Source organism: Haemorhous mexicanus, chromosome 6 (assembly GCF_027477595.1).
Source record: "Haemorhous mexicanus isolate bHaeMex1 chromosome 6, bHaeMex1.pri, whole genome shotgun sequence".
Lineage (NCBI taxonomy): Eukaryota > Metazoa > Chordata > Aves > Passeriformes > Fringillidae > Haemorhous > Haemorhous mexicanus.
In genome coordinates this window covers 3,234,597-3,261,044 of record NC_082346.1, presented here as the reverse complement: position 1 = coordinate 3,261,044, position 26,448 = coordinate 3,234,597, and the positions used below count along the sequence as shown (strand labels likewise).

The window sequence follows — 26,448 nt, the reverse complement described above, 5'->3', positions numbered from 1 at the left end:
TGAGCCTCCCAGCTGGTTCATCCACAGGGATATGGGAGAAGGGGCACAACTGGCTGTGCTGACACATGGATGAGGACCTTCCCTGAGAACAGAGCAGTCAGCAAGGAGCACTGCCAGCTGTAACCCTTCCTGTGACATGCAGAGGAGGATGTCCCCGTGGCCACACTCATTTGTGGTTCAGCAAATTGTGCTGCTCTTCAAGCTGTGCTGAGTTCCCTAAAAGGCCTCGTATAGGTGTGGGTGAACATAGCACTCCCAAGTAAGAAAAAGCAATTAAAATTATTAAAGCAACATTAAAAGTCATGTAGGAAGGTGTTTTGTAGTGCTAAGTGGGAAAAAATGAAATGCTTTCCATTTCAAAGCTGACAAAGTTTATGTAGAAAGGCTACAGTAAATCAGTGTGAAGCTATGAATAAAGTTCAAGCACACAGAGGTAGTTTGCCTTTCTTTACACAGTTCTTTTAGCACAGATTAAGACAGTTCAGGTTTAAATGCAAATGTTAACTGTTCAGTATATTGATTTGTGAATATAGCTTACACTGTCCCGCCAGAAACCTCTGTGCAATCTCTGTTACAAGTCTGTAAAGCAAACAGGAGTGCAACAGGGAAGAGAGTCTGGAGATCCCAAAATCTGAAGCTGAGGTTATAAATAGCTAGAGAGCTGCCAGGTGATGAGCTCTTAACCTTTTGCAAATGACCTATGAGATGTATATATTTACATTTCCAGATTTCCAGGAATAGTTATCCAGTGGACTGAAGTGTCTTCACAGAGCTCCTTTCTTCCAGGATAATATTTCAGTCCCAGCTTCATTGTTCTTGGAGATGGAGCACTTGTAAGCCAGAATATAAATCTCTTCCTTGAGCAGCTTACTTTTACAGGCATTTTACAAGCTGGAGCATCTGGCTCCATTTTTAGGTCATTTTGATTCTTTCTGTTCTAACAATCAGTGATTCAGGCAAGGTCTTTTTTTGTTTGTTAGTTTTGTTTTTGTTTTGTTGGTGTTTTGTTCATCCTAAACTTCCAGTGACCCATTTCTCATTTACTGGAGAATGTTGAAGCTATCACATGCTGAAAGAAGTTAGTCCTGAGAAGTTGCCCTTCTTGAAAAGGGTGGTGCAGCTCAGGAGGGTTATTTGCCATCTGAGGCACTGAACTTCTAGTTGCTTAAGTTCTTTGAGGCTGGTGATGCTGTTGATGGTAGATCCAGGCTGTTGCCCAGGTCTGTGGAACACCCAGGTACAAAAGGTTGCTTCAGGGTGAATTTTTTCCCTTGCATTTAAGTTCCACCCCTGTGTTACAGCTTAGCAAGTCAGTGCTGTGCACACAATCATAGAATGGTTTGGTGTGGAACAGACCTTAAAGACGATCCTGTTCCATCCCCCTGCCATGGGCAGGGACACCTTCCACTATCCCAGGTCCCTCAGAGCCCCATCCAGCCTGGCCTTGGACCCTTTCCAGGGATGGGGCAGCCACAACTTCTCTGTGCCAGGGCTTCACCACCCCCCAGGAAAAAAATTCCCCACTAATATCCCTTCATGGCACTCCTTTCCCCAGCTCTGGGGCTGCAGGCACGCATTTCAGCTGAGTCAGGAAGAGCTGTGTCACTGGTGCCTTGGCTTGGTGATGGCATGCACTGGCCTTTCTGGCAACCACAAGAGAGCTAAGGGTTGTAGAAATAATACAATCTTCCTTTGGAATCATGGCGTGCCTTTTGACCCTTGTTTCCTCCCTCTGTTGTGCTTTTCCTCCAGCTGGGATGACAGCAGCTCTGTCAGCAGTGGGATCAGTGACACCATAGACAATCTCAGTACTGATGACATCAACACCAGCTCCTCCATCAGCTCCTATGCCAACACACCTGCCTCCTCCCGCAAGAACTTAGATGCACAGGTAAGAGCTTTGCTTTACTCAGCTAACATTGATATTTGTTATTTTCTCTGTGCAGGAGGTGTCATTGTTTTAGGTTGCTGAACTTGAACACACAGCCAGCCTTCAGTATAGACAGTATCAAGAATAACCACCTTGTCATCCATGGCATTTGCAAATATTTCCTCTGTGGGTGGAACCCGAGGCATCCCTGCCATGGTGATGTCACAACAATTGGGTCTTGTCTTCCTAGAGGCACTGAAAACAAATGTAAATGGGATTTTATATAGTTTTTTTTTTAGGTCTGAAATGGTATTATGTTTTTCTTTTAAATAACAGAATACACTAAGGTAAACGTCAAAGTTCAAAGGTTTTTTACACTTTCATCAGAAAAGTAAGCATGTTATGCAAATGAAATTGATTTTATTAAATTTCCAGAACTGTGTGTTATTGAAGGCTTTCTGTGTTTGCCAGCATTTCATAGGAGGATAAACTTTGCCTCCATCAGCAGGATACAGGTACACTCACAGACACCACACATCTAAAGAGGGTGGAACAAGGGAAGGCATCTAACAATTTTTCATTGATCAAACAATTGTGTGACACAGAGATTTGCACTAATACAAACTGCATTTTTTTTACCAATTCCATAGATTTTTTTTTTTTTTTTTTTTTGTTTGGCAAAGTGCAGGACTAAAAAGTCCAGCTTTGTTCTGGTCCTGCTCGAGGGACTCAGGTGCTGTGTGCTGCAGCCACTGGGATGTGGTGACCTGGCAGTGCCACAGGTAGAGGAGAGGGATGTCGGTGTGACCTGCTCCTCTGTTTCTTCCCCCTTTTAATCTTCTCCAGTCCTTTTCATCAGTGGGTCCTAAATCTGTTTTTGGCATCAGTTTTGATGGAGGCCTGTGGTTGCTGTGAAGTGTTGCTGTGTCTCCAGAGCTGTGGTGCAAGCACAGAGCAGTCTTTGTTCCCTTGCCATGCAGCGCATATTTGAGCCTACACAAAGGGTTTCCAGGTAGCCTCTGTTTGCCCATCAGCGACTGCACAGGCACTTGGAACTGCTAATTCAAGTCCCATACAAGCTGGGAGGAGTTAAGATTTATCAGGCATGTTTTTCAGTAGCTGACAGACAGTAAGATGGGCAGCTAGAAGTATTTTTTGACAATTGTTACTGTTTCAACATTGCAATACTGTTGGGGGAGAAAAAAAAGGATGACTTAGGGAGATGTGACTTAAACATTAACCTGAGGAAAAAAAATAGAAACTCATGTGACTTCTATCTTCTGATGGATCAGATTCTTGGAAACACCTCTGAGAGATCAAAATCTTATGTTGACAAACTCCTCTTCCTCCTCCACAACTATTACAGTATCCAAGAGGGTGCAGACAGACACCAGAAGAAAAGCACCTGGAGCTTGTTCAGGCAGCAGAGCATAGTTACTGGCAGAGGAAGCTGGGAGCCAAGAATGTACAAGGGGTGTTTGCAGTTTTTTGGTGTGATGTGTGTCTCTGACCTGCTTCTCTCCTCAGTTTTCATGAATGACAATCCTTATTCTGGACATTCTGTTTTCTGCAAATTATTGCCCATAAAGTAGTTGATTTTCAGTGGAACAAACACTCTAAATCTTGTCAGCCAAGGGAATGAAAAGAGCTTGGAGTGCTGAAATGCGTGGCTTGCAGGGTTTCTTTTTTTGCTGCCAATTGTAGACCTCAGAGCTCATGATGCAGTGAATGCTGCAGAGACACCTTTTCTGTCTTTGCTGTGATGGCCAGTGCCCAGGTTTGCCTTCCCCAGGGTGGTGAGCCACAAAGGACAAGCACACATTTGCAGAGGGATGTGGACTTTTCTCCTGAGGGTGTCCCTTGCTTTGGTTCCCCTAAACTGTAGGTGCTTTTGAGCTGCTGTGATTCTGTCACGTCTCTTTCAGAGGGTACAGAAGTTGGATTTCAGATAATTAAGGAGGGAGCTTGAAGCTAATACATGTGCAGCTGGGAGTCCAAGCAAATAATGCAGCAACATCAAAGGGAGAGAGTCTGAACATGTCAGTGTCTGCTGATAAAATCAGTAACTCAGGCAGAATCATCTCTGCAAAGAAAGGCATAGTTGCAGTAAGAAAAAAAATCTCTGCTGAGATTTCTCTCTGATTTTCAGGGCTGATGAGTACCCCATACTCCAGAAACTGCTGTTTCCCTGTCTTTGAGAAACAGGGCTCAAATATGATATTAACTCCATCTTCAGAGACATTCATAGCTGTATCCTCTTTTTATAGCAATGCAGTGAAGATGTTTGCAAGTTGTTTCTGAACAAGCTAGTGATGGGAACCAGAATTTGCCTTGCCACATTCCCATGTCCTGCTGTGATTATGCCAAGTGCCAAACCACTTAATGTATTCTCAGGAGTTTTGGCACCCTAGTATTTTTCCTTTTTATTGCACAGAATTAGATAAGTTACCTTATCACAGTACTACATATAGTGTGCCTTTAAAGTCACATAATATGCATACTTTTAAGAGAAATTAAGACCTGGTGGGTATTTGAAAATAACTTCTTTAACTGAAATAAGATGGGAGAAAGAGACCAAGTAACAAATTCAATCATGTGATGGTAAAAAGATTGGAAGATAGAAAGGTTCCTTTATCTAGAAAACTGCAGCATCCCTAAGCAGTTGGATAAGACATCTTCTCAGGAAAGATGGGTTTGATCTGTTCACAGCTTCAGATTTATAAAAAATTTATGAGTGAGTTGAGAAATCCTGGTGGCTTTGCTCTCAGCTTGTGCTCGCTGTGTCTTGCCATGACCTCCAGCCAAGAGTATTTCCACTTTTACCCTTCTGGGTGGGTGGAGTTTCAGCTGCAATCCCCGAGCCAGGTTTCACTGTGTTTTGGTTTTGATTCCTTAGTCATGTTTCTGTGCTGTTCTCAGTGTTTACCATTAAACAGAAACATCTCTGGCCAGAGGGTTTCAAAGGTGGAGGTGCAGCATTTCAAAGGCTGCAGGAAAGCTTTGGCCGTGGGTGTAGCAGTAGAATAAAAGGCAGGAGAGCAAAGGTAGGGGACTTCTTGCAGTGCTGTTTTCTCTGTGGAGACTGACTGTACTAACCTTACAGATTAGGGGAGGGGAAGTAGAAGGTACAGGAATATTTCCTAGTCAACCAAAACTAGAATAAGGCCTTTGCTAGCAGGTAGGTGTATTTCTTGTTCTTGAACACTAACAGTGCATCCACACAATTCCAGACAAGGAGCTTGGAACAAGATGCTGAAGTGACCACGTGAGGAATGGTGTCTTTGAGGTGGCCTTGTTGGTTGATTATTTGGTACTTTTTGCCTGTGCTCTCTTCCAGGATTTGTGAATGTAGGAGCTGTTTGCATGAAATAGTGATTTTGGAGAGGCACAGGACATAGGAACAGTCACACAGTGAATTTATGACACGCCTTCTGATGGTCAGAAATAGAAAGGTGTCCCACCATTCCCAAACCTGGCAGGCACAGGAGGAGAAGGGAGTTAGAGAGCAGGGATCCATTCAAGGCTACACTGGGTTGCTCTCTTTGAATGGAGAGGTAGGAAAACAAACACAAGGAAAGTACAAGAATATGAAATTACATAAATCCATAATTCAAAATGCATGTTAGTCTCATGACTCAATATGTAGATAAATAACCCAAGCCCTGTTTCCTGACTGAAGAAAGACCATTGTGATGTGTGGTGTCAGCTTTCACACACTGGTCGCTTAACTAGTTTTTCAGGCTTTAAAAAAAAACTAGTTACAGTAAAAAGCAGAGGAAATTCAACCACAGTTCCCCTGAACTCTTTAATATTAATGGTGTGATCTGGTAGGTAAAGAAAAGTCATAAACTTAAAACATTCTTTAGGAACTTAAAAGCTGAAAAGCGTTGTAAATAATCTAACAGCTTCTCCCGTGCTGTGTTTTTCTGATTTTCCAAAAGGAATAAAGACCGTGAGCTTTATAATGCTTTGGGATATTTCAAATAATTTCCTTTTAAATAAATTATTCCTTTTGCCTACCGCACAGTTCTGAGCACACTGATCTTCTGCTGAGGCTGCAAGGCAGAAAGGTGGCATCAAACCTCACCAAAACCCATCAGCCTGTACTTGGGAACTGCAGTCAGGTGCTGAATTGTCAGTCTCTTTCATGGTGCTGGGGTGGTTGGAGAACACTTCAGCTATGAATTTTTTTATCCTGATCAGAGTCAAATGTGTGGATATTTGTCATTTGTGGCTGGTCACAAAATGGTTGGTTGGTTGTGGTGTTACCACATTCACCAAGTTTAATCAGCAGCATTTGACAGGAGTAGAATTCTGGAAGAGTACTCATTAGCAAATATTAATGCGTGGGGAATAAATAAAGCATACACACGTGTATATATATGTATATAGGGTAATATATTTAATGTAAGCATTTCTGAGATTTTGGCAATGGTTTGCTAATGAGAAATTTTTCTATTTAATATTGAGCTTAGCAAAATTCTCCATAAGAGATTGGTAACACAATCAGTCTGTGCAAGGAGTAGGGGGAAAAAACAGTCTGCAAGAGAAACTAAAGTAATTTATATATTGAAGTCAGTCTCAAATATTGTTAGAAAGTTTTTCTTCAGTCCTTGGGTTCCTTCTACCATGTTAGGTTAGAATTAAGAGCATTCCACGTATTCGGATCTGTTCCAAAAGCTGCCTGCTCATGCTCTGGAGATCAGATTGCCAGGCAAGAGATAAGAAAGCAGCAGGAACAAAGGAAGGCTGGCTGCACAGGTTTGAAATGCTTTTTTGGCATTGCAGTAAAAGGGTTTGTCAGAAATTTGAGATGGAGGATTATGAGTGTCATGGAGCTGAATATATCCTTTATACATCACGTAGGGGGTTTTTCCCCTTTATTTATACCAAGGAGCATGGCTGTTTTGTTTTTTTGTATTGTTCTTATAAAGCATCTTAAAATAATATGTCATTGCTGGGGTTAATTTCTTGCTGTGACATTTCTTCATCAAAGGCATGTCGTGTTTGGTGGTACTGAGAGATGACTGCCGAGCTGATGAATCAGGATGATGGTTCCTACTTACAAAGCTTCTTAAAAGAAAGACTTGCTCTGAAAGTTGTCTTGCAATTCCTTATCTGTCCTAGACCGACGCAGAGAAACATTCCCAGGTGGAGCGGAATTCCTTGTGGTCCGGTGATGAGGTCAAGAAATCCGATGGGGGATCTGATAGCGGCATAAAAATGGAGCCGGGATCCAAATGGAGGCGGAACCCCTCTGATGTGTCGGATGAGTCTGATAAAAGCACTTCTGGTAGGAAGAACACTGTTATTGCCCAGACGGGCTCCTGGCGACGGGGCATGTCAGCTCAGGTTGGCATTACCACACCAAGGCCTAAACCTTCAACCACCTCAGGCACGTTAAAGACACCTGGAACAGGTGAGAGAAGGCGTAAGATGTAAACAAGCCAAAAATGTGTTCGGTGTGAAAACAGGTTAAATGCTTTGCAAAGGCAGAACCTGAACTTCAGGTAATCCTGTCTGTATTTTTAGGCATTGCTTTAACCTAAGCAGCATCTTGTATGTCCACATTTCTATCTCTGTCTGAAAATGTGTATTTCAAATTGGTACACTCTGCCAGTTGTTTTCATGAAAAACTCTGGTCTTAAGCCAAATTATTTATTTGGCACAGTATTGCTGTGTGAAGAATAAATAATATAATTTTAGTTTTTGAAATCACTGTTAACCAAAAGCATACAATATATATGGTTGAGGAGATTTTTTTTTTCCACCTTACTAAACAAGCATGTTTGTTTATACTAAACATAATTTCTGGCTTTTCTTTTAAGTGTATTAATGATTTTAGCACTTGCAGATGTGTGAATGAAAATTGATTGAATTTGCATAATCAAGCAATATCATTTAATACCTCTCTTTTTATTAGGTCTTGTACACGATTGTATATGAAAAAGTTAATTATGTACTGTTTTGAACAATACAAATGCTTTAACAATGCCCTTTAGGGAAATTATACTATCAGCCTAACACTACTAGTGCATAACGATAGAAATGATTGACCTGTGGTAGCTACAGAGGGGAACTTTTTTTGCTTATCTGTCACTCTTTTGTGAGGCTGTTCTGCTTTTCATATTCTCAAAGGCAAAGGCACCACATACTTCCTTTGGCAAGTCTGCATGTGTAACTCACTAGAGTGGCATGTAAGTTCAGTGCGGGCTAGATCATAACTCTGAACCGCACTCCAGTGGCTAACGCGCTTTTGCTTTTCATGCTGCTTTGAGTTTCATCATTTGCTTGATGTTTTCAAGTCATTAAATATTAGAATTCTTTTTCTATTTTTGTAGGGAAAACTGATGACGCCAAGGTTTCAGAAAAGGGTAGACTATCTCCTAAAGCTGGACATGTTAAACGTTCCCCATCAGATGCAGGACGCAGCAGTGGTGATGAATCCAAAAAGCTTCCTACAAGTAACTCTAGGACAGCTGCTGCTAATGCTAATACATTTGGATTTAAGAAACAGAGTGGGTCAGCCGTAGGCATGACCATAATCACTGCCAGTGGGGCAACTCTCACCAGTAGATCGGCTACCTTGGGAAAGATCCCCAAGTCATCTGGACTCATGGGTAGGACCACTGGTCGGAAGACTAGTGTTGATGGCTCCCAGAACCAGGATGATGGCTACTTAGCACTTAGTGCACGAACTAATCTTCAGTACCGTAGCTTACCCCGGCCCAGTAAATCCAGTAGCAGAAGTGGAGCTGGGAATAGATCTAGCACGAGTAGCATAGACTCCAACATAAGCAGCAAGTCAGCTGGGTTGCCTGTCCCTAAAATCAGAGAGCCTGCCAAGGTAATCCTTGGAAGCTCTCTGCCAGGATTAGTCAATCAGACTGATAAAGAGAAAGGGATTTCGTCTGACAACGAAAGCGTGGCTTCATGTAATTCTGTTAAAGTGAACCCTGCATCACAGCCTGCTGCTAGCGGAGCTCAGAGTACCCACCAGCAAGGAGTCAAGTACCCCGATGTGGCCTCTCCCACTCTGCGCAGGTAGGCAACAAATTCCTCGGTTCTGCAGTGGTGTTAGTGGGAGCTGAATGAGCAGGACTCTGCCAGCCAGGCCTGGCTGGCTTTGGTGCAGCACTTTCTATTTAGTGTCCTACTTCAAGGTCTTGGTATTTACATTAAATTTCACATGAACAGCTTGGCCAGTGTTGTGGATACTTAGGACATCACGCGACAGCAGCAGAAGTCTAACATTCAGGAAAAAAAAACCAAACCTGTCTGGCAGAAGCTTTGGCAATTACAATTTGAGTCACCTTGTTGCAGAAATCATACCTGGATGCTTTCATCTGTGCAGGTATCACAGATGTAAGAATTTTCTTACCTGGAGGTTACTGAAGAGTTCTTGCACAGATGTTTATGTAACAAACCTGGAAATATTCCAGTCATTGATCAAATAAACCAACAACTGGAGGGTTATCTCAGATTTTCATGATGACAGTGGCATCGACCTGCCAGGCTTAGATTCACCCAAAGCAAACCATTATAACTTGTGTGGATTAGCCCAGTATGTTGCAAGACTCAACATTTTAGCCTGTGAAGAAGAAGCCTAAATAAAATTACCATCTAAGCTGGGTTAAATTTTCTTATTTAATACTATTTTTTGGACAAAAACCCTATCTGTCTTCTATTTCTCCAAGAGTACCCCACATACTAACACTACCAAATAGTTGGTGAGGAGCTAATTTCTTGATGCAGTGTATATCAAAGCCTTGATATTGGTGAAAAGTTCGGTTAATCTTATTTTTCAACTGAATTTGAGTAGCTTGTGTGTTTCAAGTTGCAGTGTTTTGCATTTCATTTTGTCGTGACGCCCATAATACCCATACAGTTATGCTCCATCATCCTGCTTCCAGTGATGTGAGAAAGCCACATTCCATCTGAAGCACCAGTGCAAGCATAATGGCTGTGGCGGCAGCTTAGGCTGATGCTGTAAACTGTTTTTAGATGGGTGGTTTTATTTGAAGAGTCTGTGTGAGGATAATTGAAGATGCTTTATTTTGTACCTGGTTAACAATAGATAAGCCATGTGCTTTGGAACATGTAATTTTCATCAATGGCTACTTAAAAACTCCAGTAGGCCTTTCACTTCTATAGGATACACAAAGAGAAATGCAGATTTTCAGTGTTTTCAGTGATTTCACCTGAGGCACACTGGTAGAAATGTGATTGGGAATTTTTTATTACTAAAAAGCTGCATTGCTGGCTGCCTAGTTGAAATGCTACATTAGAAATACACAAAACTTCAAAGAGCAGACACTGAGGCTCAATTTAACTGTTCCCTCGTTTGATTTACAATTTCACACTTGAATTTTCACCAGCTTGTCAAAGTTGTCATGTGTTGAAATACGTCAGAGTTGAATTGGGCCTCATCTCCCTGTTACTGATTTCTAGGATGACAGTAAAGATGATTTTGAGCTTAATTTTCATAGTTGAGTTGCAGACGTTGTTTTTTGCATATTTCCTCTTGGCCCCGTAGTTTTTTTGGTGTGACCCAGTGAATTAGAATCCATACCTTTGTAATGGTACAGACTTAGCTGTAAGTTTGTGAATATATGTAACCTCCCTGTTGTCATAAACGGGGGGTAGCTTAAAAACAGCTTATAAAACTGCTGTGTGGGTGTTTGGGGTTTTTTAAGCTCTGGGATTCTTTCTTTAAGAGTGGTTTCCCCAGTGCAGCTGAAGAGGTTGTATGCCCTGGCACAGGAACACCTTGGGGAATGCACTGAGCTGGTATAGCTGCCGAGTGCCATGGAATCATGGACTGGTTTGGGTCAGAAGGGACCCTGAAAATCATTTTATTCTCATTCCCCTGCCATGGGCAGAGAGACCTTCCACTATCCCAGCTCGTTCAAAGCCCCACCCAGCCTGGCCTTGGACATTCCAGGGATGGGGCAGCCACAGCTTCCCTGGGCAGTGTGTGCCAGGGCCTCACCACCCTCACAGGGAAGAATTTCTTCCTTATGTCTGATCTAAACCTGCCCTCTCAGTTGGAAGTGTTGTCCAGGTGCCTTGTGGCAAGCATGTAGCAGCAGCTGCCCGGCTCAGGTGTGTTTCATGCACTGGAGCTGCAGGAAGCACCTGTGCAGCCTGGCCACTGCTGCTGGGCAGCACTGGGCTTGCTGCAGGTGCTGCAGGTGCCCAGCTCTAGCACAGCCTGTGTTCCTGGGAAGTGATGGACAAAGTGACTTAGTGTCCATGTGTCCAACAACTTGGGTATGCTCTAAAGCAGAGAAAGTTCTGCCTGGTGCATGCCTCATGCACTGTTCACAGGGGTCCCAGGATGAGGGAAGAGATGAGAAAGTTGACTCCATGTTCAGAAGGCTTGGCTTATTATTTTATGATATATTTTATATTAAAACTATACTAAAAGAATAGAAGAAAGGATTTCATCAGAAGGCTTAGCTAAGAATAGAAAAGGAATGAATAACAAAGGTTTGTCTGTGACTGAGACAGTCTGGACAGCTGGACTGGGATTGGCCATTAATTAGAAACAACCAGATGAGACCAATCCCAGATCCACCTGCTGCATTCCACAGCAGCAGATAATCATTGTTTACAGTTTTTTCCTGAGGCCTCTCAGCAACTCAGGAGGAAAAAATCCTAAGGAAAGGATTTTTCATAGAGCATGTCGGTGACACATGCCCACCCCGAAGTCTTCAGGAACACTTGGATGTAAGTGCTGTAGTCCTCTGTTCTGAAAGGTTTCACCCATAGTACTCCACAGTGAAGGGTAAAAAACCAAATCCCTACAGGTATGTGTGAGGAAAACTAAGGTTCCAAGGGTAGTACAGGAGCCAAGAGGCAGAAACAAAAGCAGTGTTTTGGAGTGGATGTTTGAAGCTGGAGTGGAAGATACACTTCCTTCCTAATTTTGAAGATCATTTTTGGAATGATTGATAATTGGGTCTGAAGCATGTTTACTACTGAGGCACTTGGGCACTTCTGAGAAGTTTCCCATTGACTGTTTATGAGGGATTTGGGGTCTTTGCTTCCTTGGCAGTGAGCTGCATCACAGGCAACAGTGATGCTGTGGTCAGCCTCCTCCATTCCTTCCCTCCCCGAGTTTTGGAACTCACCTAGCTTTTACTAGCCAATTCCAGGTGCCAAAAAGCAGGTAACATCACCTTCTCCAGTAAAAAATACTGTTTCCAGCCAGCTTGGCTCATGGAATGAAACAAGCCTACCTTTGGTATGAGTGTATTGTTGCATCCCAGCAAAAGCTGCTTCTGTACAGAGCATTTGGTGAGCTGTGCAGAATTAACCTGGTCAGCAAGCTTCCACTCTGGTGTTCCATACATCAGATTGTTTCTCTGGTGTCCTTTTTTCTTAGGGAACAGAAGAGAATGTGGTTGTATCTTAGTTCTGTGAAGCAGTATTTTAGCTTGGTGGAAGCATTGGTTGATGATTCAAGGGTGACACACCTGAGATAGATGAGGAGCTGTTGTAATTGCCTCTGGGCTTTACTGAAAGGGACAGTGAACACAAGGAGATTATAAATGTATAGTTGCATATGTACAATCTAGGATCATGTACTTAATGCTGGTTTTCTGAAGCTAAGATGAAATATAAGGTATCCTTGTGTTTACTGTTATATTTTTATGTATTTTTCATGCTGTCTTCTTTTTTACAGACTTTTTGGTGGCAAGCCTAGTAAACAAGTTCCCATCACCACAGCTGAAAATATGAAAAACTCAGTAGTCATCTCCAACCCTCATGCTACCATGAGCCAGCAGGGTAACCTTGACTCCCCATCTGGCAGTGGTGTGCTGAGCAGTGGGGGCAGCAGTCCCCTCTATGGTAAAAACACAGATCTCAACCAGTCTCCACTGGCTTCCAGCCCCAGTTCTGCCCACTCTGCTCCTTCCAACAGTTTGACATGGGGTACCAACGCCAGTAGTTCTTCTGCAGTTAGCAAGGATGGCATTGGATACCAGTCTGTCAGCAGCCTTCACACCAGCTGCGAGTCCATAGACATCTCCCTGAGCAGTGGAGGTGGGCTGAGCCACAACTCCTCCAGTGGCTTGATTCCAGCCTCCAAGGATGATTCTCTGACTCCCTTCGTGCGAACCAACAGTGTTAAGACTACGTTGTCTGAAAGGTTAGTGGGCTTTTCTCTTCTTTCCATTTGTTTGTATCTTGAGTGGGAATGAAGTCCTAGCAGCAGCAGCCAGTGCTGCAGATACAAAGCAAGTAATGCCTCTTACCAGACAGTGCAGATAAGTTATTCCCAGAAAGGAGCCCAGTTCAGAGCAGGAGCATGGGTTCAGAAGAGGTTTTTATTTTGCTGTCGCAGCCAATGTGACGATTTTTTGCTACCAGATGGTACCTAATACTTGAATTTTGCATTGTAGGTTATCCTTCCAAAGATCTAGTGTTAATTCAGCTGATAGTGGTATTTTTAAAAACACTCCAATTGTGATTTGAACAGTCAGCTGTTTCCTGTTAAACTTTTTGATGACTTTCAAACTGGAGGTGATGCTGAAAAGACAAGTCCCCATCTCCATAGTCACTTGATCCCTTCTCATCCTCTCCCTGCTGTCTTGTCCTACCTCCAGTTGTTCACTACAATATTTCAGTGCTAGCATTCGTGTGAATGCTTAGTGAATCCTACTGGAAGCTGGATCCAAGTGAAAAACAATCAGCTGAATTGTATTTCAGACTGATCAGCTCCCCAGCTCTGTACAGATGAGATTCACTGGTACCTGTGTGGACACCTGGGAGGAGGCCGAGCAGGAAGGAGGGAACAGGGCTTTTCCAGTATCAGAGCTGGATTGGTGGCACACTGAGCTGGCACTGGGGTGAACTCTGCAGTGGTCTCTGTGGGACCTCTTGTAGATGAGAGTAGAACCCTTCCAAGCACTGGAAATCAGCTATGTCCTGATGTGTAGTGATGAGTTCAGGTAGCAAGATTTTTGTAGCTGCGTCTCAGTGGAGAAAATTGCACCTGAATGTAATGTTCTGACAGTTTGGGGTTCTGTTTGTGTTTTATTATAATTCCTTTTTGTTCCCTCATCTTTTCATTCTAATACTCCTTCTCTTGTTTTCTGTCTTGTTGGACTGCTCTTTCTAGCCCTCTTTCTTCCCCTGCTGCTAGCCCCAAATTCTGCCGAAATACTTTGCCCAGGAGACAGGACAGGTAATGCTGTCTCAGGACAGGAGTATGCTCTAGGCTGCAGGTTTTGTTGCCCATCTCAGTGAAGCAAATTGTTTTGTGCCAGACTGTGCTCAGTTGAGTGCTCTGTTGTGTTTATCATCCAGGTGTGAACTGACACAAAGACATGCCAGTGAGAGTCCCTGCAAACACCCACCTACCCACCCAGATCAATCTGGAGAGTGGCATACAGCACAGTTGGCATGGTTTTGGTCTTGCTCTCATTTATCAATGCCCTTTGGTTTGGGGGGCTATTTTTAACTCACCCTTCATTTCTTTGCCAAAGGCAATTTGAAAGTCATGCCTTTTTTTTTTTTTTTCCTACAATTCTAAACTCTCACTAGCATTTCAGCATCCCTCTGGCATGCTGCTTCTCCCACTGCCTTTCTGGCCTGTCCCTTTTGTCGTGAAGTCCCTGTGTCATTCAGTGTCGTCAGTCTCTTACTGCAGCTTGGCTCATGAGTGTTTTCCAAGTCCTTAGGTATTTTACAGTCATCCTTGTACAAATGAATGTTGAAGTTAGGAAAAGATGACAAAAATCTAAACATTCCAGCTTGCTTTTTCTCACTGATGTAATTTTTATCCCAGTCCCATACTGTAACTTAGCTATAAGGGTTGTCATTTAATTAATTTACTTAACCACAAGGGTATTTTCTTAGAAAACAAATTTAACAGGCTCTGCTCATCAGTTGTAAAAACATAAACTGAAAGAGTTGAGTTTTGGGCAACTGATCGGTCCATTTTACTTTGCTAATGGAACTTAGGCTAAGATTTGGAAATTTAAACAGTCTGGGCTCAATGCCTCTTTACAGTAATTAGGTGCATTCCCTAAAGGGTGTCTGCTGAAAGAAATGATGGGAAAGTGGTTTGGACTTGAATATTCTCATCAAGTTTTACCAACAGCCTGCTGAAAAGTGTATTTTTAAACACCCATTTGATGTTTAAAGAGCCATTTTTGTTCGTTGCGGGTAGGAGAAGCCATGAAGTGAGGTTGTGAGGAGATGTGGTTCCTTGGCATGGTAGCAGCTGCATGTTTGTGCAAACCCCACCTGGGTGAGGAGGTCTGTGCATGTTCCTCTAGGGAGGCCCCAGCACCTTTTCCTCTGAAAAGGTGATGCAGATGTTTGTTCGTCCTTCGTCCTGATCTTATTCCTTCCCTTTTGTTCTTCTCTGAAGTTCTTTTCTTTTAACTTTTCTGCAGCGACCCACATCTTGATAGGAACACTTTGCCTAAGAAGGGACTCAGGTATTGGTGTTTCCACATGGTTTAACATCTTCTGTGGTGGCTTTGGAGTTTGCTTTGTGTTTCTGTTGTGGCTGGTGGTGATGGTCGCAGTTTGCAAGAGGTGGCAACAATACTCTTCCTTTTTTTTCTTCCTTTTTTTCTTCCTTTCTTCTTCCTTCCTTTTTTTCTTCCTTTTTTTCTTCCTTTTTTTCTTCCTTTTTTCTTCCTTTTTTCTTCCTTTTTTTCTTCCTTTTTTTCTTCCTTTTTTTCTTCCTTTTATCTTCCTTTTTTCTTCTTTTTTTCTTCCTTTTTCCTTCCCCTTTTTCCTTCCCCTTTTTCCTTCCCCTTTTTCCTTCCCCTTTTTCCTTCCCCTTTTTCCTTCCCCTTTTTCCTTCCCCTTTTTCCTTCCCCTTTTTCCTTCCCCTTTTTCCTTCCCCTTTTTCCTTCCCCTTTTTCCTTCCCCTTTTTCCTTCCCCTTTTTCCTTCCCCTTTTTCCTTCCCCTTTTTCCTTCCCCTTTTTCCTTCCCCTTTTTCCTTCCCCTTTTTCCTTCCCCTTTTTCCTTCCCCTTTTTCCTTCCCCTTTTTCCTTCCCCTTTTTCCTTCCCCTTTTTCCTTCCCCTTTTTCCTTCCCCTTTTTCCTTCCCCTTTTTCCTTCCCCTTTTTCCTTCCCCTTGTCTTCTTCTTCCCTTCTTCTTCCCTTCTTCTTCCCTTCTTCTTCCCTTCTTCTTCCCTTCTTCTTCCCTTCTTCTTCCCTTCTTCTTCCCTTCTTCTTCCCTTCTTCTTCCCTTCTTCTTCTTTTTTTTCTTCCTTTTTTCTTGCTTGCTTGCTTGCTTTCCTTCAATCCTCAAAGAAGGCCATTGACAACTGAGCTTTTTTCATCCAGTGGCCTCACTGCTTGAGCAAGAGCTGTGGCTTTTGCTGGCTTAATTGCAGAAAAGCATCTCAAACCATCCCTGGGCTTGATTTAAAAACAGTAATGTTGTTGTTTCTGTGCCTATTACATGGAATGACCTGAAATAGTTTTTTAACCTTGGGAACCTTGGTGTTGTTATATAAATAGAAAATATTTAGAAGATTTAGATCACACCAAGCCTTTCAGGATGAAATTGGACATAGTAATTTTTTTTTTAATTGCATCATAATACCTTAATCTATATCTTATGATCTATAATCTATTTAATCTATAACTTATCCTCTACTCTCGTAAAAAATAACAAAAAAAGTCATCAAATTAACTTTCAGCTGTTGTCTTCTCACATATTTTGTACATCTGTGAGGTAGTGATTTTTATAACATACTTTTTTTTCCCATTGATACAAGCAATTCTAGCCAGAATTACTATTAGCTATGTTAATTAAATGCTTTATGTGTTAGAGAATTTACAGAAGGTATCTCTGACAATTTAGGAAATTCAGCTTCTGAATTGCTTAATGCAGCATCTGGGATCACTGCCTTGAAACTGCAGCTGTGATTTTTTTCTGTGCTGTGCATCTTGCTCTTCAGAGCAGCCTTGTCCCATGAAGCTGAGTACTAAAAGCCTTTCTTAAAATGGCAAATTGTTTTAATGTTTCTAAGAAATATTCTCTTTTAAGACCAAAACATTTGAGTGCTGAAGAGGTAGGTATTAATGCTGACAATAAAATACATCTGTAGTGTGTTAAGGTAACGTGACTGTTTCAAGCCCCTTTCTAAATAAACTGATTTATATGCAAAGTTTAAGAGATGCAGATTGTCAGGGATTGCTGCTGAAGTGTTGAGGCATAATCAGAAGAATGAATGTATTTTTTGAAAGCAGATTGACTTTTTAAATTATTGCAGTGCTCCCATTGATTTAAAATAGTCTTTAGAAGTGATATCTTACTGTAAGGCATTCACTTGAAGGGAATCAAATTAATTAAATAGATAATATCAGCAAATAATAGGCTCTAAGTTTTTGGAAGGAGAGCTAATAACTCATAAATATTTGTCCAAAGGCGATGGCATAGCCCAAGATAGACACTGAATTCCATCAGCAGATGAGTGTTTCCATGAAGCTCTGGCTGTTGGTACCTGTTCCCTATCACGTAGCTCACATAACACCTGTCCTGACATCCCTGTTTTTCACACATAGGCACAATAAATGAAACCTAAGCTGAAGCCAGGGGGGTTTTTGCCACTGATTTTGGCATAGACCACGTTTCTGCTATTTTCTTTGCCTTCAGAAAAGGCTAAACATAGTCTCCTTTATGATGTTTCAATGCTGTTGGTTTTGTACTAAATGGGATCCCCCTCCACAGGCCTTATATGGATGTCCCTGGAATAGGAACTATTGGGTCACAGCTTGTTAAAAAAAAAAAAATCTTGATAATGGCTTTGTTGACTTGAATTTGGTTATAATATCACAAAAAGTCAGCTAAGGTTTTTGATGTACCAGAGTATTTAAATAGTGTTAGAATTTTGGCATAACTTAGGGAAAGGTTTTCCGAGTTACTGTTTTATTTTTAAATCATATGATGTAGCACACACTACATTTTATCCTACAGTGCTACACAGCACAACTTCTACCTGTAACTTGTGGTTCACTCTGGTTTGGTTACACCTGAAGCCATAGGAAAGAAGTTTGTGGTTTGGTCTTCTCCCCCCCAGACAGAGGCGAAATGAATTAGGAACATGTTGGAAGAGCTTGGAGCAGCTCCTTAATTCAGAATTCTGTTTGGTTTAGATTACTTAATCCTCTAATTTCATATGAGGATTCTTCCTTTTTTCTTTCTCTCTCTCCCACCCCAAACCTTGTGATATTTCATGGTTGGGTTTTTTTTGGTTTTTTTTTAAACAAAAAAGTCAAATAAATACCAAAGTTCATGTTGAAAAACCTGTTTGTTTTTGCAGGTATACTCCATCCTCCCAGCTCCGTAGTCAAGAGGATGCAAAGGAATGGCTCCGGTCCCATTCAGCAGGAGGACTGCAGGATACTGCTGCCAATTCTCCATTTTCATCTGGATCCAGCATAACATCACCCTCTGGAACTAGATTTAACTTCTCACAGCTTGGTGAATAATTATCTGTTTGGATAATCACAGCTATGCATTGTGTGTCCTGAAAACAACATGTTGCACAAGATCATTTCCTTCCAGCAGCTCCAAGGCCCACATTGAACCTGAGGAAGCACTCTCACTGAAATGAGTGTGACTAATTAGCATTATTATCTCGTATGCCCAAAGGTGCCATTCTTGCAGTAACTTTGATTCTCTAGGACTAATCAGATTCCTTAATATAAATTGTGAGCTTTATAAAATGTTCAGTAGAGCTGTCGCTTGATCTCACACGTTGGGGTCCTTAGAGGACATAGGATGGTGCCTGCAGATGTCACAACTTCTATAAAAACTAGAAACTTCTATAAAACTTGTCCAAAATCCAAGCATTTTATTCACTGTGTGTGCCAGTCTCATCAGTTTGGTATTTTATCATTCCTTTTTCAAACGGCTTGTTGGAAAATTGCAGAAAGCTCAATCAAGCAATATATAAAAGTCAGAGGAGTTTCAAGTGAGAAAAACTGCCATTCCTTCCCTTAATTTCTTTGATAAACACATTTTAAATTAAGGGAACAATAAATGCTGATTGGTAGGATCCATGAGGCGTTGCAGGTTTTAGTTGACTGTATCAGCAGTTGAAATAACCTGATTTAAAGTGCTGGTGGTGCTCATCTCTGTTGGGCTGCTTAAATATGACTTAGTTGCTTTGCAGTTTCTTCAGGTTTGTAAATTTCATCTTGAAGTAACATTTGGAAAGAAAATGCCTGTTTGTTTATGACTTTCAAAAGCCCCTCTGTAATAATTAATATTATTGTTTAAAATAAATATATTGTTTATAATAGCTAATTTATAGATAATAATTATGTGCAAAATAGTTAAGCTTGCACTTGTGAACTTCTTGTGGGAATTTGGAGCAGATTGCACAGCCACTTCTTTCTAGTGTAGTTTTGAGTTGCAGTAATGACATCCTAGAGCCTTTCCTTGAGTGTTCTGGGAAGGAACACATTCAATAAGTGGCTTTAAATAAACTGACACTTTGCAAAATTTCAGCTGAATATACACACAGCGTGGCTACATTTCCAACAGCTAGCAAACTGTCAGGAAAGTTCATGAAATTAAAAAAAAAATAACCAAAAAGTGTTGTCATAAGCCCAGAAACTTAACTCTTTATGTACAGTGTTGGAGATTGTTTGTATTAGCTTCAAAAACTCTTTGGCCACAAACTGCAATGAACACCAAAAAAAAACCCCCCAAAAAAAAAGAAAGTATGTTTTCCTATGTTCTTAAGATGAGAGCTTAGAGATATTGGAGTTAAGAAAGGTCATTGGATTTAATTTAAGAGCAAATGATGATATGAAAGTCAAGCACCTGTAAACTGAATTATCCTGTCTTCTACAAAATCCTTCTTCTGTGTCAGTTGGTGGTGTGTATAGAAACAGACAATGACAGCACACCAAGAGGAGCCAGCTGAACAATGATTTGTTGGTTCTTTTTTCCCCCACAAATGAACTAATTCTTAGTAAATAGCAGGCATGATTTTAGCCCAAAAGTTATTTGGAGAAATGTGAGATTGCAGTACTTTTGTACTCTAAACACTGGCTGGAAAAATATTGGCTTTTAAGGCAAAATTGGTATTTTAGAGTTCTCAGGACATCATAGCTGAAAGTTCTGAGCTGTACAGCTATTGGGAAACTAAAGGTCTTTATATTTGTGACTAAAATACACAGAAAAATGTCAATTTCTTAGAACTTAAAAGCTTTGAAGAAGGTAAGTCCTGCTCTATATAGACAAAATACTACAATATTTGTGGAAGAACTGTTCCAAATTAAATGATTAATTAATTAATTACTAGTTAATGAATTAGTTAATAACAATATAATTTTCTTTCATTCTCCCGTGCCTGGGAGGTGTTAGTGAGGTGATTCAGCTTGTTTGTGGAATTAGGGACACATGGATGTTCTGGACACACAGTGTTTAAAATGACCTTATTTGACTTGAGTTTTCACATCCACTAGCCTAGTTTGCATACCCGTTACTTGAAAAACAATGAAGCCTGGAGGAGACAATATCAAAAATTTGTATCTTAAAGTGGAGGGTGGGAGGGGAGGAACCTTTGAAGGTGGAGGATGACAAAAAGAGAGCAGGAGGGGCCGTGTTGGCAGCACTAAGGGCATGTGTGGTGTTTGTGAGGGTCCCCAGGATGAGGGAAGAGATGAGAATATGACTCCATGTCCTCAGAAGGCTGATTTATTATATTATAATAATTTTAATTTTAATACTACTACTACTAATAATAATAATAATAATTATTATTATTATTATTATTATTATTATTATTATTATTATATTACTATATAATGAATTTTATATAATAGAATAGACTATAATTATCTATTATATTTAATATATTATTATTTGTTATATATAATATAACATAATAGAATGTAATATAATACAATATGATACAATGTAATATATCATATAGTATAATATTATATGATATAATACAATATATTACAATATATTATGTATTACTATATATGTAATATAATACTATATATTATATTATATATTATTGTGTATATAATATATGCAATATAATATTATACAATAGAATATATTACTATATATGTAACACGGTACTTTATTTTATATTATATTATATTATATTATATTATATTATATTATATTATGTCATATTATATTATGTCATATTATATTATGTCATATTATATTATGTCATATTATATTATGTCATATTATATTATGTCATATTATATTATGTCATATTATATTATGTTATATTATATCATATTATCATATCATATCATATTATATCATATCATATTATATTATATCATATCATATCATATTATATCATATCATATTACTATACTAAAACTATACTAAAGAAAGAGAAAGAATACATCAGAAGGTTTAACAAGAATGAAAAATAAAAGCTCTTGACTGACTCAGAGAGTCTGACACAGCTGGCTGTGATTGGCCATTAATTAAAAACCATTCACGTGTTTGGCTAAACAATCTCCAGCCCACATTCCAGAGCAGGCAAAACACGGAGAAGCTGAGGCTTCTCATCCTCCCAGGAATAGAAATCCTGGCGAAGGGGTTTTTCAGAAGACATGAGGGTGACACTGGGTGTGTTTGTTGCAGCGAGCCCCACGAGCGCGGCGCAGATGAGCCTGTCCAACCCCAGCATGCTGCGCACGCACAGCCTGTCCAACGCCGACGGCCCCTACGAGCCCTACGGCGACACGCGCCTCCGCAACAGCTCCGTGTCCCTGGACGAGAAGAGCCGCACCATGAGCCGCTCCGGCTCCTTCCGCGACGGCTTCGAGGAGGGTCAGTACGGTCCCGAGGGGCTGCGGGTGCTCACAGGTGCCGGGGTTTGGCTTCCTTCTCTGCCTCTGCCAAGGCCGGGCTCGAGGCGCTAGAGACGGAGTTTTGTGTTCGCACTCGCGTGTTTATTATTTCTTGTCTGCGTTACAAGGCGTTGTCCAGACCCAAGACATTCCTCTAGGTGATTCGAGACCCTGGCAAAGAGCTCAAAAGCCTTGGCACAGAGTCAAAACCATCTGTGCCTTCGATTTTAGACCGTGAAAAAAATTTCCAGCTTTGACAAGCCACAAGAGTTTGAGTAGAATGATAGTGAATTTGTCACAGGGTGAAAAAGTAGAATTTTGGGGATTTAGAATGGGGCTTCAAGAGGCAAGATGGAGGAATCTGGCATCAGTGCCACATGGTTGTTGCTCCTCAAGAGCCATGGGAGCCACACCTCAGTGCTTGCAGAAACCTTTGAGATCTGCAAAGTGCCTTCCTGGAGATTCTGGTTATCCCATCATGGTTTTTTTGCCATTGGAGAAGGTAGAGAATATGTATTGGGTATGTCTCTGGAGAGATTAATTAATTAATTGTTTATTGAATTTCCTCAGTCTAACTTCAGTACATTTTATTGTATTTTAGAGGTCTGTGGCTAAGGATTTTTGTTAGGGGTTGAAAATTATTGGAATAATGCTGTAGGGCTAAACGCTGGGTCAGTGCAGGAATTAACCTTTGTTTGCTCTCAGAAAGCTGAATGATCAGATGCTCAGTCAGTCAGTGTAATCTGGGAAGGAATTTGAGTCACTGTATCTGTGTTACACTTCAGTGATTTACCAGAAGAGCTACTGCAGCAAAATTTACTTGGGTTTTATTGAAGACATCCTCCAAAAAATTGTAGCCGTAGTCTTTTAACTGTGCTCCAGATTGCAGCAAGTCCATTTTGGCACATTGGAGGTCAAACTCTCTCTTGTAGTTCAGAAATTCTTGTCCAGCAGAGAGCCTGGTTTGGATAAACATTTAGTAAGTATTGCATGTTTGAAGACAAACCATTAAGAAAAAAGAAGAAAAGGACTTAGGTGAAATGTTCTGTTAAGCGCTTTTTATTCATTTGAAAAAAGTAATAAAAATGAAGTCCAAGAAATATCCACTAAGTTGTGGACTTGAAAGTGGTTGGAAAATACCACTTTTGTATCTGAAGAAGGAATTTGACCCTACAGGGGACATGCTGAAGATCCCTTTCAGATTTTCCTGAATTTTTCACACCTGAAAGGATAATAATATTTTACTGTATGGTTTGAATGTTTGGGTGTAGTCTCTGTATTTCTGCCTTCAGGAGAAAGGTCTTCCATCGCTTCCCTGGCTGTAGAGAAGGCTTACTACTAAGCTAACCTGCTTACTGGCTCCTGCTAATTTCTTAGGGAGTCACAAAGTCCAAGTGGTTTAAGTGTTTCTGAATGTAGCAGAGGTTTGCCTTCACCTTGAGAGAATAGATTTGAAAGCATTACAGAAATTTAAATTTGTGGTTAATGAACAAATTGATTTTATACAATCATCCGGTGTCAATGAAGCATAAATCCAGGTCTTAAATAAAGCTTACCAACCTACTTCTTAATTATTTCCTAGCACATAGTATTACAAGGCATTTGTTTCTCATTAACTTCAAAGCAGGGCCAGGATTTATTCTTTAAAGCCTTTTCTTCTCTTGTCTCTGGGTATGAAGTACAGTCATGTTCTCTCCCAGCACAGCATGTAGGTGAGGAGGTTGGTCAGCCTTGCAGTAACTCTTGTGACAGACAGGGCTCAGGGCTGTGGAGGTGCCAGCAGGAACAGCCTCCAAACTCGCCAGAACTTTGTGGGGAAAAAACACAGCATAAAAATTGAGTGGTCTCTTGGCTCTCCAGCTTCCCCACTCTTCAGCCAACAGTCTTCCCCAGGAGCTGGGCTGCCACTGGCTCCACCCCGATACGTCAGCCTCCAAGAGAAAAAAAGTTAAATTCTTTATCGTTGGAATATAAATGGTTATTCCTTTTTGTGCTACTGACTGCAGTACCAGTTTTTCTTTCTACTCTCTGGGCAGATGGTCACAGCTAGAGCCTTTCTTTTCTAGCATTAAAAATGATACATGCTTGCCTGTGCATTTACAGTGCTTTAAAATAATAGCTGAAGACCAATTTGGGTTTGTAGGCTGCATGCAGATGCATGCTGGCTGCAAGAAACAGGACTTGCATCAAGAGCATCACTGCCTTCAGGCTCCTAATTAAATAGCCTTCAAGTAGCCATCTGCAGATCCTTTAAAAAGAAATTGCACAAGTATATTAACTCCTTAGTTGTCCTTGAAATGAGAAATCTGATATTATGTACATGTTCAGAGGATGCACCAGAGTCACCATTCCTGGGAGAATGGAAGAGCTGTGGATATGTGGTACTTAGGGACATGGTTTACCTTGGCACTGCTGGGTTAATGGCTGGACTGGATGATCTCAGAGGTCTTTTCCAACCTAAATAAATCTATGATTCTATGTGATGGTGGTGTTTCACGAGGCAGGAGTAGGATTCCCATAGTTATATGTTCTTTCCCTTTTTTTTCTTATTTTGCATCTTTTCTCCTGTATTAAAAGTCCCAATGTGATCTTAAAAATTCCAGCTGATCCTAACTGCATGTTGTGTCTGACCTAGTCCTTGATAAAGTTTCTGTTTTCTCTCTGGCCAGTTGGTAGGGCTCTTTTTTGGTTATATGTCTATTAGGAAAAAAATTCAACAAGGAAGAACATAGGGAGGCAGACCAGAAAATAATATTGTATTCCCTGTGTGGGTCCATTTGTGGCCTTGTGCAATATTGCCTCACTTTGGGCTTTCCATCTTGAAGATCTTAAGGGGAAAATGCAAGTAAGGAAAAGTGAGAAGGAGATCTTAAGCACAGAACATCTGTGATACAAAGTTAAAACAGAAGTCTTCAGCATGGAAAGTGATGGCTGAAGGGATGTGTATTGAATTTTTGTTATGAAGAGATTGGTCATCCATTCCTTCTCTTAGCACAATGGCATGGAGGCACTCAAGGAACTTACTGATTCAGCAGCAGGTCTAAAACAAGTGCAAAGAATCACATTTCTAAACACAAGAGAATTTTTCATGTCAGTGGATTCAGTAGCATTTGAGGGAATTAATGGTAGACAGGTCACAGCAGCCAAAATAATGGTCTGACTGCAGTTTCCACTCCTGGAATTTGCATCTCTGCTGATTCCCAGAAGCTGCAGAGATGTACCTGGGGAATAATCACAGTGTATCTGTCTCCTCTTTTCTTTCTTTTCAGTAAACATGGGCTGTGGTTGCAGCCAGGGCTGGAGCACACCATTAGACAGGGCCTGGCTCTGACTCACACCACTCATTTTATGTTCTTAGTGCAGGATAGTCCTTAATGTGTGACTAGAAAGATCATTTTAATTGAAAATATGATTACCCAGAGAAAGCAAATGGGTGTGAGGGTTTTTTTTTTTACTTTCTTGTGGGTTTTCTAAATTATCTTAAATTCCTTCAGAAGCCAACTTAGACCTTGTTTACTTCTCTTTCCAGTATTGCCTTAGGATATAATGTCAGTGGGAAAGCAGAACCCATTTATTACAAATCTAGAATTGCACTAGGTAATTAAAGCAAAATGGCAGCTTTTCTTAACTTTTTTTTTTTTTTTGCTGGAGGACTTAGAAGAAAGAAAAAGTGATTTTATGCTATTTCATATGATTTGTGTTCAGTTACCTGAATTTTGAACGAAAGTTTCAGTTCACTACTATTTGTTTCTAAAAATAAAAATGAGGAAAAAGTAATTTTGCATATTTCAGTTGCAGAAAGAATAGCTTCAGGTCCTTTTTTCAATAGTGTAATAAAGAATGAAATGGTGCTATATTTATATGTAAATCCTGATGTCTGAGTAACAGGATGGCAACAGCCTTGAGAATCACAGAAGAGTTAGGGTTGGAAGGAGCCTCTGAAGATCATCTAGGTCATCAGTGTATATGAATGTCCTTTATTGAATTAAAATCCAAAAATTGCTTGAAACTAATCCTTTTCCAGGAAGTTTTGTAGCTATGTTTTCACTGTTAATTTTTTCTGAGAGAACAAACTTTGCCTTGTTAAAAAAATGTCCTTGCTTTAAAGAGGGACCAAGAAACCCTGCAGGGAAAAGGAACACTGGGCTCATTGATGCACTGATGCAGCTCCATTAAGTCAGCAGAAGGAAGATACAGCTGCATTTAGAGGAGAATTCACAACCCCAAAATTAGACAATGTTTTTCTTTTTTATCTTGGGTCCTCCACATATTCTCCTGGAGCATCTGGTTACACACTGGAGCTGGGTGTGGTGGTTTTCTCAGGACATTCCCATCTTGATCTGTTGCTTAAAAAAAACAAACAACAAAACAAACCTCAGTCTCTCCTAAAACTGAAGATTAAATACTTAGATTTAATTTTGTAATCCTTTCTGCTTTTCTTGGGTTTTTTTTAATCTTGAGTAAGCCCTTTTGCAAGCATTTTAATATAAACTATCCAGTGAAATATTTATCTCTGAACAGAGCTTCATCAAAACTTTTGTAAACTTTCTTGGCCACACCTAATTTCACAAAAAAACCCAAGTGTTATGAGAATTTTAAAACAGCTTTACCAAATCTAAGGTTATGGATTGTATCAGCTGGCAATGCATGCTTCAAACCATACATTATTGGTCCAATAATATAATTAAGCTTGTGATGGGTGATGATATTTGTGAAAGTATTTCTACAGCAGATTGGTGGTTTACAGTGGA

At 40.6% G+C, this 26,448-nt stretch overlaps 1 protein-coding gene across 7 annotated transcripts in view; it reads left to right on the top strand.

Annotated features, from left to right (window-relative positions):
* Positions 1-26,448, top strand: part of NAV2 (neuron navigator 2) — a 381,930-nt gene that overhangs the window by 327,995 nt on the left and 27,487 nt on the right. For 6 of the 7 annotated variants that reach the window (XM_059848310.1, XM_059848312.1, XM_059848309.1 and 3 more), the window contains 7 exons: positions 1,753-1,891; positions 6,998-7,289; positions 8,212-8,914; positions 12,561-13,028; positions 15,283-15,327; positions 18,175-18,335; positions 21,489-21,677. In XM_059848310.1, coding sequence (XP_059704293.1) covers positions 1,753-1,891; positions 6,998-7,289; positions 8,212-8,914; positions 12,561-13,028; positions 15,283-15,327; positions 18,175-18,335; positions 21,489-21,677 — 1,997 coding nt within the window. The remainder of the gene's footprint in view (positions 1-1,752; positions 1,892-6,997; positions 7,290-8,211; positions 8,915-12,560; positions 13,029-15,282; positions 15,328-18,174; positions 18,336-21,488; positions 21,678-26,448) is intronic. The other variant, XM_059848308.1, reaches the window with a different exon arrangement.